The sequence below is a fragment of the Malaclemys terrapin genome, chromosome 3 (assembly GCF_027887155.1).
Source record: "Malaclemys terrapin pileata isolate rMalTer1 chromosome 3, rMalTer1.hap1, whole genome shotgun sequence".
In the NCBI taxonomy this organism is placed as follows: domain Eukaryota; kingdom Metazoa; phylum Chordata; order Testudines; family Emydidae; genus Malaclemys; species Malaclemys terrapin.
Window position 1 is genome coordinate 38,845,385 of NC_071507.1, and position 15,047 is coordinate 38,860,431.

General features: G+C 49.3%; 2 protein-coding genes across 4 annotated transcripts in view; both read left to right on the plus strand.

Annotated features, from left to right (window-relative positions):
* Nucleotides 1-15,047, plus strand: part of HAAO (3-hydroxyanthranilate 3,4-dioxygenase) — an 84,816-nt gene that overhangs the window by 25,219 nt on the left and 44,550 nt on the right. The gene's annotated exons all lie outside the window — the stretch shown is intronic.
* Nucleotides 6,100-10,310, plus strand: LOC128834074 (uncharacterized). Its single transcript, XM_054022541.1, has 2 exons — nucleotides 6,100-7,280; nucleotides 7,580-10,310. Exon 2 carries the CDS (start codon nucleotides 7,664-7,666, stop codon nucleotides 8,771-8,773), a length of 1,110 nt encoding a protein of 369 aa, XP_053878516.1. The 5' UTR covers nucleotides 6,100-7,280; nucleotides 7,580-7,663; the 3' UTR covers nucleotides 8,774-10,310.

The window sequence follows — 15,047 nt, forward strand, 5'->3', positions numbered from 1 at the left end:
AATTAACAATTAATCTAAAGAAAAGAACAAGGAAAAATGTGAAAGGTTAAAGGAAAACACATCACCCCGCTCTGTGGCAGGGAACATCACAAACAGTGTCTCTGGAACGTCAGGGCAGGTCACAGTCTGCTCCTTGTAGGTCCCAGGCTCCTTCTCAGGCCCTGGCCGTGCTGCAGAGACGCTGCGGGTTGGACACTTGCAATGGTGGTGGCCACACACCTCCGGGCTTTGAGTGGTGGGACCCTTCTTCCCTGCGTCAGCCCTCCGTAGGGTTAAGGTCCCCCTCCCGGTCTGGCCTGCAAGGGCCCTTGTCTGGGGGTGTCTTTCTGTGCTGGGCCCTTTGCCCAGGCTCCCCCTTGGCTGGCCCCACTTGCTCACCACACCTGGCTCTGTGGCTGCAGCTCTGCTCCCAGCACAGGATCTGCTCCCCCTGGGCTGCGTCTCTGGCTCTGTGGCTGCAGCTCTGCTCCCAGCACAGGATCTGCTCCCCCTGGGCTGCGTCTCTGGCTCTGTGGCTGCAGCTCTGCTCCCAGCACAGGATCTGCTCCTCCTGGGCTGCGTCTCTGGCTCTGTGGCTGCAGCTCTGCTCCCAGCACAGGATCTGCTCCCCCTGGGCTGCGTCTCTGGCTCTGGCCCGGTTCTGCTCTCCAGCTCAGCTTGGGCCCCTGCTCTCTCCTTAGCTCGGCCCCACTCTGTCTGACCCAGGCAATTCCAACTCACACGGAGGACGGGACCCACCCTGGCCTCCTGTCATGCTGATTAGCCTGCCCGCCCTGTCAATCAGGCTTACCTGGAGCATTGGCCTCTCGCCATTGTTCCTGGGGACTGTCAGTCTCAGGGTCCTGATTTCCCATCGACCCCTCCCCTTTTAGTGCTGGGAGCTAGCAACCAAACACCCCCACTGAATGTTAGTAAGGGGGCAACAGTCCCCTTACATTCCCCCTTGCTAAAATTCTGCCACAGCTACAATATTCACACCAGTACATCCGGGCCCCATAATAACAACATATACCCACATCATATTATATTAAAAACCCATTAACAATTATCAAAAGAACATTTAACATACCTAACATTCCACATCTACTTCTTAATACCATACATAACAATATTCATTAAAACACTACATAGAACCAATAATATAATTATCTCTAAGTCTAACAGGAAGTACACCCTTATTAGCCCTCTGGGACCTTCTTAAGACTGGTGGTTCGTTACCCATATTTTCTATTTCCCTATCCTCGGGTAATACTGGGTCAGTTTGAAGGATCTGGCCATTCTCGTTAGGGTTTGGGTTTGCCCCACTCTGTCCCCCTCTGTATTCGGTTTGTGGGACTAGAACCATTTCCCAATTGGTTTCAGCCTCCTCAGGGTGTACTGATCTACGCCTCCTATGGTCCCTGTCTGGACTAAGGGTGCAATGTTTCAACTGGTCCCTATGTACTACTCTCTCAGGACCTCCTCGTTCAGGCCGGATGGTGTAAACTGGTAGCTCGGGATTGTTGTGAGCGACTACAATGTGGGGATTTGACTCCCATTTGTCCTGTATTTTATTACGCCCCCGGTGTCTATGGTTACGAACTAGTACACGGTCACCAGGCCTGATGAGAGCCCCACTGGACTTGCGATCATAAGTCCTTTTCCTACTTCGGGCTGTGTCTTTAGTTGTATTGAGAGCAACGTCACAGGCTATCTTCAGCCTGTCATGGTGACCTTTGACCTGGTCATCATAATTGGTCATCTCATTCTTAGAAAAGACTTCTTGATGCTTCTCTGGCAACGCCCTTATGTTAGCCACATGTGCAGGAATCAGCCCTTGACGTGCCGCTTGAACTGGAACTTGCAGTCTCCCATCACATCTTTCTTGAAGAAAGGTAACTCGTCCTCCCTTCTCCTTCGTCACCTGCAGCTCATTTCCTGGTACACAGCTGTGTTCGTCAAGGATCTTCCCTCTCCAAGGAGGAATAATGGTCTTCCGTTCTCTGCCCACTTTACCATTTCCCATATGCCTTGTGGGGCCCAGGGAAAGACTCTGCCTCTCCTCTCGAGCCAGTACTTTACTCAGCACAGCATTCTTCATAGAGTGCTCATGACAGTTCATCTTCCTGGTTCCTTCTCCTGGCAGCAGTAGCTCCTTCAGCTCACTAATGATGTTCATCCCTAGAATCCCTGGGACTCCTTCTCCTATATGGCTCCCTTTTGAGGCTTTGTCTTTCAGGATGAAGATGCATTTTCCTGGCAGTGTCTGGCCCATATACTCTATGTCTGCTTCAAGGCACCCCACCACTGGGATTGCCAGTCCATTAACAGCTGTTAGACGTACAAACCGTGTGCTGTGCATGGTCAGGTCCTTGTCCTTCAGATATTTTTGAAAATGCGACTCAGTAATGGTGGTGACTTCTGAGCCAGTATCTAACAAACATCTGGTCTTCACCCCTGCTATACATACTTCAGCAGTTAGACAATCTCCAAATGCTCGCTTACAGAAATCGCTAGATATGCTGGCACTGCCCATGTTCCTCTCAACACTGTATGCAGAGGGATTTTCCACAAAGGACAGGCCTAGGAATCCTTCTGCCACTGCTTGGCCTTCTACTGTAGAGGGACCACTTGCTCCTGGTGCCCCATTGGTTTCGATTGCCTGGGACTCTGTTCTCCTTCTCAGTGGACATTCTCGGCTAGTATGTCCTGGCCTTTCACAAGTGTAACAAATGTATCTTCCCAGCTCATCCTTCAGTGGGGCTCTTCGGGATCCCGGTGCCCTTGGATACTTTGGCATACTAATGGGATTCTTTTCTTTCATCAACTCGGTCATCACTTTCAGCATCTCCCCCTGTTGGACCGCCAGTTTTTGGACAGCTTCACTTAAGCTTTCCAATGTTAGCTCTGTTTGGGGCAGGACCTTTTCCCCAGCAGCTGCATTCACAAGGCCGCCACTTCGTGTACGGGGGTTAGTCTTGGCTGTCTCTGCCACAGGAACTTCCTCTTCTTCTGACCACATAATAGCAGCCTGCATGAGTTCATGGAACTTCTTACTGGGCTCTTCCTTAAACCTCCTTTTCATTTCACGGCGGAGGGAATCATCCTGGAGCCCCAGCACTAACTGCTCTTTCAGAACCGTATCTGGGTCTGGAACCCGCTGAGGGTCTCGCCGCTCCACTCTGCTCATTTTCTCCTGGAGGTCATATGCATATGCCCGGATAGTTTCACCGGGCTCCTGCTTTCTCTCAAAGAACTCCTTTAGTCGGGTTCCAATAGGTACCTTGTCCCCATACACTTCTAGGAGGAGTTCAAATACTTTTTCCACATTTTTTTTGTCCGCCACTGCCATGAACTTTACTGTGGCCTTGGCCTGGCCCTTGAGGTGTTCCTCTATGAAGTCTACATGATCTTCTTCAGGTACTCTTAGCACACGCAGAGCCGCCTTCACAGACTTGACCCACTCTTCTACCGTAATGTCTCCTGGTCTTGTCGGGAAGCCACCAAACTCTGTGACCTTCTGCTCCCGTGGGACATAAATAGTAGGGGGTTTCTTAGCTTCTGCTGCCTGTTGGTCTATTACTGCCTTAGCCAGTGATAAGGCTTCTCTCTGTTCTGTTCTAGCTTGCTGTAATGCCTCAGCTTGGTCTGATAATCTGCGCTGAAGTTCAGCAAACTGGGCCCGTAGTTCCTCAATTCCAGCCATGGTAGGGTGCTCAACTAGGCCCGGACCATGCTACTAGAACTTAACCAGAAAACCAATGGGATGGACCCTGTGGATAGGATCCTGTTCGTGACGCCAATTATGTAAGCGGGGGTATGGTCCCGCTATTGTGGGGAACTTTCCTGACTTCTGCACTACCCCGGTGAGGTGGGCTAGCGAAAGGATCTGAGTCCCCGCTCCCACTTCCTTTACCCAGAGGCCTCCCTGCCCTTCCACTCTCCCGTCTGTCTGAGTCCTCGTAACCCCAACAAGGCTGGGCCCAGGATTCCTGGGGGGGCTCGACCCCCAACCCTGCTGTGGTCACCTAGGGCAGGGGCTAGGGTGTCCCCACTCCGGGGTACTCTCTCTGCACTGGGCACCTCCCTAACCCACTGATTATTCCGTACAATTTAAAGCAAACACAAGTTATTTAATTAACAATTAATCTAAAGAAAAGAACAAGGAAAAATGTGAAAGGTTAAAGGAAAACACATCACCCCGCTCTGTGGCAGGGAACATCACAAACAGTGTCTCTGGAACGTCAGGGCAGGTCACAGTCTGCTCCTTGTAGGTCCCAGGCTCCTTCTCAGGCCCTGGCCGTGCTGCAGAGACGCTGCGGGTTGGACACTTGCAATGGTGGTGGCCACACACCTCCGGGCTTTGAGTGGTGGGACCCTTCTTCCCTGCGTCAGCCCTCCGTAGGGTTAAGGTCCCCCTCCCGGTCTGGCCTGCAAGGGCCCTTGTCTGGGGGTGTCTTTCTGTGCTGGGCCCTTTGCCCAGGCTCCCCCTTGGCTGGCCCCACTTGCTCACCACACCTGGCTCTGTGGCTGCAGCTCTGCTCCCAGCACAGGATCTGCTCCCCCTGGGCTGCGTCTCTGGCTCTGTGGCTGCAGCTCTGCTCCCAGCACAGGATCTGCTCCCCCTGGGCTGCGTCTCTGGCTCTGTGGCTGCAGCTCTGCTCCCAGCACAGGATCTGCTCCTCCTGGGCTGCGTCTCTGGCTCTGTGGCTGCAGCTCTGCTCCCAGCACAGGATCTGCTCCCCCTGGGCTGCGTCTCTGGCTCTGGCCCGGTTCTGCTCTCCAGCTCAGCTTGGGCCCCTGCTCTCTCCTTAGCTCGGCCCCACTCTGTCTGACCCAGGCAATTCCAACTCACACGGAGGACGGGACCCACCCTGGCCTCCTGTCATGCTGATTAGCCTGCCCGCCCTGTCAATCAGGCTTACCTGGAGCATTGGCCTCTCGCCATTGTTCCTGGGGACTGTCAGTCTCAGGGTCCTGATTTCCCATCGACCCCTCCCCTTTTAGTGCTGGGAGCTAGCAACCAAACACCCCCACTGAATGTTAGTAAGGGGGCAACAGTCCCCTTACACTTGGCTAGTGTCCAGGTTTCACTGGTGACTGATGCACATGAGCAAAGAAAAACATAATTATCTCTCTTTGTCATCCAATTGCTTTTCCAGATTTCTGATGGTTGAAAACCTTGGGATGAGAAAGGGAGAGAAAATTGTTGTTCTGTGCTCATGTATATCAGTCACCTGTGAAGCCTGGACAGCACCACAGCAGAATGTGATTTGCTCTGCAAATTCATTTAGTTCTTGATAATCTGACACACAGTACATGCCAATTCAGGGCCCAATCCTGCAAGGTGCTGAGCAACCCCAATTTCTAATCCGGCAGCACACAGGCCCTACTCAGTTAATTTTCACGCTCAAATCAGTGATGCAGAATTCTGAATCTCTGCTACCTGCTTTATTCTATATCACTGCTTGGGTGCACACTTCCTGGGCCTAGGGCCCCAGGTGATAGCGAGGATGACAAGCTCTCTCCCTTGCCTCCCCCAGTGAAACAGGGCCCAGCCAAAAAAAAAAGCAGCAGTACTGCACAGAGCAGTAGGCTCTCTGCAAAGCCTCAGCCCCCCTCCTATTTGGAACTGAAGTGCCACCTATTTCCTTTGGAAGAGCCAATCAAACCCTTGTCCCTGTGAGGTGAGAGATTGTGCAGCTGGGCAAGACTACAGTGGCAGCAGGCATCCATCACTGCCTCAACAGTGACTCAGTATCAACCGTACTGCTTTTCATTGTACTCTAATGACTTTAGTATCTGGTGATATCACCTACCTTTGGACCACGATGGATGAGGGTGGAGCAGAGTTAAGGAGAGGAGGTAAGTCTTGGATACTCCAGAAAGCTCAAGGGAACTAGACCAAAACCAAACTGCCAGTCTCAAGGGTTATTGATTAATTTTCAGAAATGCTTTGCACCTGCAGCTCTCAATAGAGACATTGGGTATTTAACACTTCTGCAATATAAAGCCATATGATTAAGATAAAAGGCCACTTCTGAATTCATGATAACTCTGGGAGGGTGGCTGGGAGGGGGGAGGTAATAGTTAAGGATTAATAAGAAAGCAGGGAAGTTTTGCAATAACAGGAATGGGAGCATGTCAGATAGTAAATAAGAAAGGGCTCAAATAAAAAAACACAGAGAGAAGGCTGGGGGAAGAAGATGTGTAAACTTTGGGAGACTACCGAAAAACAAATTAAAGAAGAGTACTAAAATTAGAAGACCTTAAACAACCCAAGCCTACCCTTGTTTCCTTCTCGCCTCTTGCCTGTACGTTTTAGACCATAGGTTCTTTGGAGCAGGGATCTGTCTAGGGCCCATAGCACTTTGGGGGGAAACAATATAACTGATTAAAAAATGAAAAGAAAAGCTACCAGAGTAAACAGAATAGTCTGATTTCCTTTGTCTCCTGCATGTTACTGACACTGGACATCGGATTCTCTCTCAAAACAGACAAAGAAGCAGATGCTATGTTCTAAGGCTGGGCACTGAACAGATGCTCTGTCCACGTGCTCACTGCAACCACACCCACCTACTGGAACCAAACTGCTTACCATGCCAAAGGATTTTCTGTGGCTGTGTAGGAAGGGTTGGATTTGCCCCAAAGTATGGAGAGGTTCTACCAGCATATGGATGACAGTGTTTCAGCAAAGGACAATAGTCCTATATTTATTACTAGCTATTCCTATGACTGTTGAAATGGAAGGGTCATGGGCCGTAACTCAATGAGCCATTAAACAGATGACAGTTGTCTTGATAAAGTTCAGAAGATATAATTAGCACAGTAATGAACTGGATAATTACTGCCACATGTGCTCCTCAAAATATCAAATGATTTTTTTAGGTGAATGAAAAGCTCATATTTTTCTTTAAAAAGACATTATTTTCCTGAAAACCATTTCAAAGACTAAACCTCAACTTGCTGTGAAAGGCGTTATAATATAGATGCTTGAAATACTTGAATTGGGTATAATGAAAAAAAACAAAGAAACCCCCACCAACATCACACACCACTATTTGCAAAACAACTCTTAACAACACAGCAATGAATTCAGAGTTAGGGTTCCTTGGTATTCCATTAGGGCCCTGTACCATAGAATTCAATGGGCTTTTTTCCATGCACACCATGCAAAGCCAACTAGCTGCTTCTCCATCTAGGAGCCGGACATGCCAGCTGCTTCCGAGAGTAGCACGGAGCCAGAGCAGGCAGGCAGCCTGCCTTAGCCTTGCTGCACCACCGAGCAGGAGCCGCCTGAGGTGAGCACTGCCTGGCCGGAACCCACACCCCACATCCCCTGCCCCAGGTTGGAGCCCCCTCCAGCACCCTAATTCCCTACCAGAGCCCATACCCTGCACCCCCTACTACACCCCAGCCCCCTGCCCCAGGTAGGAACCCCCCTCCCACACCCAAACTCCCTCCCAGAGCCCACAGCCCACCCCCAATCCCTTACCCTTGCCTTGAGCTCCCTCCCAAAGCCCACACCACACAACCCCTCCCACACCCCAAACCCCTACCCCAGCCCTGACCCCCTCCCATATCCAAACTATGTCCACAGTATGATGAATCCAGCAATATTGCCAAACATTTCATCACCTTTGAGAGACTGTGCACCCTCCATGTAATCCCTGAAGATCAAAAGATGATCACACTGACTGGCAGAGCTCTGGACATATTCAATAAGATGCCTATTGATGCTTCAAACTATGGTAAATTTAAGGAACTGGTTTTGAAACAGTTTCAGGTTACCCCTGAAACCTACAGGGTTAAATTCAGGAGTTTTAAGAGGGGATCTGGATTGAGTAATGTGGCTTATGTAAATGAAATGAGAAATTTGATAGATAAGTGGGTGAGGGGGAAAGGCATTACAAGCTTTGAAGGAATGTGTGATTTGGTTACTCAGGAACAATTCCTGAATATGTGCAGTGATGATGTAAAACAGTATTTGTGGGACAAAAAGGTAAATGCAGTGGGTGAATTAGCTGGGTTTGCAGACTCTTCTGAGCAAGCACAAGCTGCAATTAAACATAAACCATTAGCAGAGGGGTACAGGGTTGGGCGAAAACAAAATCATCATTTTACCCCTGGGGGAAAAGGAGCTGGGCGTTCACCTCCCCATTCCCCTGTTACTTGTCCCAAATTTCCTGTTCAAGCAGAGGAGCCTAAGAGGTATCATTGTAAGTCCACTGAGCACCTGAGGAATAAGTGTCCCTTGCTGAGTGGAAACAGGCAGCAAGTAACACATGAAGCTGCTACTTCTCAGAGCCAGGCTGCGGCCTCTTTCCACACAGGATTTGTAAAGCTTGCTTCTGCACCACCAAGCAGTGAGCATATGCATGCCATTAAACTGAATGGCGAATTACTCGTTGGATTGAGAGATCCGGGGGCTGAAATTTCTGTGGTCAGGAGGGACCTGATCCAGGAGAAGGATTTGTTGCCAGGGAAAATGGCAGAATTAGAACTGGTGGGAGGTTACAAAGTCCTTGCACCTTTAGCTAAAGTACAAATGCAAACTAGTCCTTTGCAGGCTGAGCTGACTGTTGCAACAGTGGCACACAACTTTGCACCTTTTCTACTAGGGAATGATTTTTTTAATGTGGCAGAATCTGTGCCAAGGTTGGTTAGCAGTGAGAAGGGATCTTGTGCTAAAAGTCCCGGAGGGGAGGGTGAAGTCACATGGACTGCTGGGGGAACAGAAAGGTGTCTCTTACAGCAGCAAAGAATGCAGCTCCGGGGGCAGGGATGGTTGTAGCCAGTTCCTGTAGCCCACAGCTGGACCAGGGTCACCTTCCCTTTTGGGGGACACAGGAGTGTCTGACTCAGAGAGGGAAGCCCAGATGGAAGGTGAGGGCAGGGTGGAGAGTCCGCCCACCTTTTGTAGGGAGGATCTTTCCCAGGAGGAGGGTGAAGAATCTGCATTTAAAATGCCAGATCCCTCTCCTGAGAATCAGGGTTTAAGGAGAAAGTGGGGGTCATATCTACTGGAAGGGGGCACCCCCCCCAACTAAAAGAAAGAGGGGTATCCAAGGGGATCTTACCAATCCAAAGCACCCCATTGAAAGATGTTCTTGCTATGCTTGTAAGAGATAAAACTGTCTCTTCAAGGCAGGAGGAAAAAATCTCTGCATGGGTGAAGCTTCACATGGGAGTGGGTTCCAGCCCAGAGAAATTCCAGAGGGAGGGGCCAAGGGCAGGCATGGTTGCAGTACACCCTTTCCTTGCCAAAGCCTCAAACACATGCCTGAATTAAAAGCCTTCTCCAAAGAGGCAGAAGAATCTGCATCAGAGTGCCTACCAGGGGATACAAAGAAATGGGAAAATGCAGTAGACACAAGCTAAATCACGTGAACAAAGCCTGTCCACCGTAGATTTGCTGTTAATCTTGTGTCTTTTGCTAATTCATATATGGGTTAAAACAAAGGTGTTAATGCTAGTGGTAAACCCTTTAAAGGTGTGGGACATACCTGATTTGTGGAAGAAATTGTTGTACATGCTAGGGATGGTGACAAGACAGTCCCGCAAGCATGTTACCCTGCAGCTTAGCTCTGTAAACAGGCTGGAAGCTTGGCACAGCAGCAAAAGCATAACAGGCCCATGCTGCTGTGTAGAAGGGGAAACTGAGGCACACCACCTCATGGCATTGGTGGCTAAATGCCAAGACACCTGCACTTTAACAGATATTGTTGTTATTCCAGACCCAACTGACTAATCGGAGGGAATTCTACACGGGGGGGGGGGGAGGGGTATCCACCCACAAGAGAAACTCTATTTAAACCCCTGGGAGACCCCACCATTTTGTCTTCAGCTGGCTCAAGAGATAGCCTCATCATCCCCAAGGATGCCTGAGAGAAACTGGAACAAAGGACAGTAACTATGGAGCAGGGGGGAAGTGATTGCTGGACCCAGACTAGAAGGAGACTAGTCTGTAAAAGGAAGCTTGCTGGAACACCTCTGAGGGTGAGGCTTTATCTGTATTCAGTTTTCTTACTGTATTAGGCTTAGACTTCCATGTTTTATTATGGGGGGAGGAGTAGCTCAGTGCTTTGAGCATTGACCTGCTAAACCCAGGGTTGTGAGTTCAATCCTTGAGGGGGCCATTTAGGGATCTGGGGCAAAAATCTGTCTGGGGATTGGTCCTGCTTTGAGCAGGGGGTTGGACTAGATGACCTCCTGGGGTCCCTGCCAACCCTGATATTCTATGATTTCATTTTGTTCTGTCTGTTACTACTTGGAACCACTTAAATCCTACTTTCTGTATTTAATAAAATCACTTTTTACTTATTAATTAACCCAGGGTATGTATTAATACCTGGAGGGGGCCCAAACAGCTGTGCATATCTCTCTATCAGTGTTATAGCGGGCGAACAATTTATGAGTTTACCCTGTATAAGCTTTATACAGGGTAAAACAGATTTATTTGGGGTTTGGACCCCATTGGGCGTTGGGCATCTGACTGTTAAAGACAGGAACCCTTCTTACGTTGCTTTCAATTAAGTCTACAGCTGTTCAGGGATGTGGTTCAGACCTGGGTCTGGGTTTGCAGCAGGCTAGCAGGTCTGGCTCAAACAAAGCTGGGCACTGAAGTCCCAAGCTGCCAGGGCAGGAAAGCAGGGGCAGAAGTAGTCTTGACACATCAGTTGGCAGGTCCCAAGGGGGGTTCTGTGATCCAACCTGTCACACCCCCTCCAACACCCTTAACCCCTCATTTCCAGCCCCACCCCGGAGCTTGCACCTCCAGCTGGAGCCCTCACCCTCACCCGCACCCCAACCCCCTGCCCCAGCTAAGTTAAAGTGAGTGAGGGTGGGGGAGAGCGAGCGATGGATGATGGGGGATGGAGTTAGTGGGGGGGTGGGGCCTCAGAGCAGGGCTGGAGGAGGGACATGACCTCGGGACAGGGGCATGGCAGGAGTGTGGCAAGGGTGTTTGGTTTTGTGCAATTAGAAAGTTGACAACTTTACCTCTGCACAAGGGTGAAATTCACCCATAGAGGTATAAACAGAACAACTTTGGGATCAGGGAGGAATTTTACAATCAGGGCACTTTGAGATTTTTATTTTTAGTCACAGCAATAAAGTTGGGAGTTAGCCATTAGGAAGAGAGGATGTAACTGTGCCTGAGTGATTTCCTGGGGCTGGACATTAGCAGACCTTGGCCCTTTCTGTCTTCCTAGTCTATGTTTCCATGGTAATGTTCTGCAGCAGAACCCTGAGCAGCAGATATCAGCAAAATATGGCTACCAAAGAGAGCACTTCAGAAACTACTTTTCAATTACCAACATGGCCAATGAACAGGCCTTTGTGATAGTCACTGTCGGTCTTAAAATTCCCCCAAAAGGGATGGGTTATAGAGCAATCTTCCACTCGAGTCACTTTATGCTGTAAAATGAGCCATCAGCCTTGTCAATGAAGCCTATTGTGGCATTTTACACAATCACTCACTGACATCAGACCAAAGAAAAATGACAAGGCAGGGGGGGGAGGGGAGGGAGAGAGATAGGGGAAGTTAAATGGAATACAGGGACAATAAAGGGATTCAGACCATGGTTAGGTGAACAATTCAGACATGGGCAGTGGGTGAAGCTTCCTCCCAGGGAAGGCTAGCCCCCTGCCCTGCCTCTTCCGATCAAGGCCACGCCCCCGCTCACTGCTCTCAGCCCCCCTGTGGCCTCAGCTGGGGTGGGCGGGGGGGGGGTAAGAGCTTGGCCCCTCCTCCCCATGGCTCTGGCTGGGTCTGAGGGCCACGGGCCGGGGTTGAGCTCTCAGCCCTGGCTGGGACAACGGCGGAGCTCTGGGCCCTTGCTGGAGTTCCGAGCCTGAAGCCCCTCCCCCCTTCTGCCTACGGCCCCGCCCATGACCCCACCCCTTCCCCCACAGTCTGCCCCCATTCCGCCCAGGGCCCCGTTCCCATTCTGCCCTGTTCCCCATTCTGCCTCAACGCTACCTCTTCCCCCCGAGGCCCCACCCCCCCACTCACTCCTTTCGGGCCCCCTCTGCCCTCCTCTGTGACCCCGAGATCAGAAAAGCTCCGCAGCGGGGAGCAAGATCTCCTCGTGCCAGGGCCATGGCACAGGAAGATTTTTCAGGGGATCCCAAATTGGCTGGGCCCCTGAGCATGGAACCCATAGGCTCATGTGATAATCCACCACTGCCCCACCAGCCCCCAACAGCATGAGGTCTGGGGAGGTCTATCCTTCCCTAGCCTCCATTATGTGCTACCTATGAAGTCAGTGCTTCAATTTATCCACATTCAAGAGTGGCAGAAAGTTTCTAACTGTGTGTGTGGGGGGCCCCACAGGTGACCAAACTGTGGCCTTGCCCCACCCACGCCACCCTTCCCCCAAGGCCCCACTCCTGTGCTGCCTCTTCTCCCATGACCCTATCCCCCCGCTCCTCTCCACCTCCCTCCCCCTGTTGCTCACTCTTACTGCATGTAAAAATGGGGGTGGGGGGAGCATGGCCCCAGTCCCTCCTCTCCCCCCAGTTCTGGCACCCCTGTCCATATTAATACCCCCTGACATGAAGTGAGCAATGGGGATGGGGGTCTCCTCCTTTACCATTCCATTTTCTAGAAACATGTGAACTGGTTTGGAATCAGGTAAGAACAGGAAAAATCAAGTAAGACTATTTTCTGGAATAAGAACAAAGTTGTTTTTTTGGTTTTGTTTTGTTCTGAATGTTCACACACGTCCTGATTTTTGCCAGGATTAGAAACAGAAATACCAAAACACTGCAAAGAAAGTTAGTCTCATCATAGCCATGATTTTTAACTGGGCCTTAAACATGCCGCAGGTATTATCAGTAAAATTAACAGCCCCAGCAATTGCATCCATTTAGATACCTATCTGGTTTGAGAGTCCTAGAGTAAATGTAAGCCATATGGAAGCAGTTACAGTGGTGGGGAGGGACTGTTGGTTAAGTCAGGTGGTGGGCAGCACAGTGAGAGCCTTAAAGTTTCTTTATTTTTGCTCTGGTTTACATAGAATGAGGGAAATTGTGCCCCTAATCCAGGCCACACAGAGCCCTGCTTTACAGAAGTTTAATTGTGTCGAGAACAGATGTGACTCCAGTGCATTGCAGAGTCCAGAGCTCCAGGCAGATAGTACCTTACAGTCATGAAGAGAGGGACGGGGGGGAGGGCTGTGGGAGGGCCATTGGAGGAGAGGGCTGGGTTTGTTAGATCTGCAGCTACCCGAATTCAGTGGCCAATCCCTTCACATACACAGTGGGAAGAGGTGCAGTAGCAGTGACAGAAATTAAGTGCATTAGTGTACAAGTGGGGTTTTGCTCCCATTTTGGAAAGCTCAAACAAACATCTGTAAAAGAGCAGGCATGAGTAGTTGTGAAAGAGTGGGCATGAATAGTTGGAGGCTATCTTGAGGGCCTCTGAAAATCTGGCATTTAATTTCACTGACTAGTTGAAAAAGATTTTAAACTTAAAAGAGAAGCACGTTTCAGTTGAACTGAAATATGGCATAAGGAGAAGTCAAATACAATAGTACTAATGGAGAACAAGTAGAGTGTCACTCACTCCTAAACTGACATGCACGCGACACCAAATATGGCCACAATCACGCAAAGGGTTATCTCCAGACATACACGAAGTCCCATGATTTTCAAAGGAATTTAGATGCCTAAAGATGCAGATGGGTACTCAGTGGCATTTTCAAGAGCACTAAGCGGGTTAGGTGCCTAACTCCCATTGGGTTGAATGAAAATCTGACACTGTAGAGTTACAGTCAAAAAGTAATTTTATTGGATCTTATGTCTAGGTATACAGCAGTTGAAGTGGCTATATTGAATCTACTGATACATAAAAATGGTCTTACTGGTTCAGACCAATAGTCCATCTAGCCCACTATCCTCTCTTCCAACAGTGGCCAGTACCAGATGTTTCAGCAGGAATGAACAGAACAGGGCAATTATCGAGTGATCCATCCCCTGTCATCCAGTCCAACTTTTAATCAGTTACTGATCCATGAGAGGACCTTTCCTCTTATCCCATGACTGCTTACTTTGCTTAAGAGCCTTTGATGCGGGATCTTCTCAAAGGCTTTCTGAAAGTCCAAGTACAGTAACTCCTCACTTAACGTCCTCCCGCTTAACGTTGTTTCAAAGTTATGTCGCTGCTCAATTAGGGAACATGCTCGTTTAAAGTTGTACAATGCTCCTGTGACGTTATTGACATAAACTGGGACCGTATAGATCATTGTTGCAACCAAGGTCCTGTAGTGGCACCCAAATCTTGTGTAAAGGGGGTCAAATGGGGTGTCTAGGACAAGGTTATGGTTTACTGGTTATGATTATGCTGTCTATATGTGTGTATCAGTTTTGTAGTTGAAGTTATGAATATTGGCTCTATACTGTTTGTATGGCAAACTTATGCTATGCTTCTGGGTGACATCCCAGACAAGCTGAGATTAGCTCTGCCTAGCCTGCTTGATGGCCCATTAAGGACCATCAGCTATACAATGGACCCATTGAGAGAAGGCAGGTATGCCTTGTAACTCAGCAAAGTATGCAGGGACTGGCCCATGTGACTCCAGACTCCATTTTGCTGTAATTTTCCACAGTAAGAACAAAGAGGTGTTCTTACACCTGGAAAAGACTATATAAGGCTGATGCCTCATCTCCATCTGGTCTTCAATCCTGCTTCTTACCTCTGGAGGAACTTTGCTACAAACTGAAGCTCTGAACAAAGGACTGTATGACCCATCCCAGCTGGGGATGTATTCCAGAGACTTGATTTGAACCTGCAGTTTATTCCATCGCTGCTGCAAGCCTGAACCAAGAACTTTGCCATTACTGTATGTAATTGATTCCATTTAACCAATTCTAACTCTCATCTCTATCTTTTTCCTTTTATGAATAAACCTTTAGATTTTAGATTCTAAAGGATTGGCAGCAGCGTGATTTGTGGGTAAGATCTGATTTGTATATTGACCTGGGTCTGGGGCTTGGTCCTTTGGGATCAGGAGAACCTTTTTTTCTGTTACTGGGGTATTGGTTTTCATAACCATTTGTCCCCA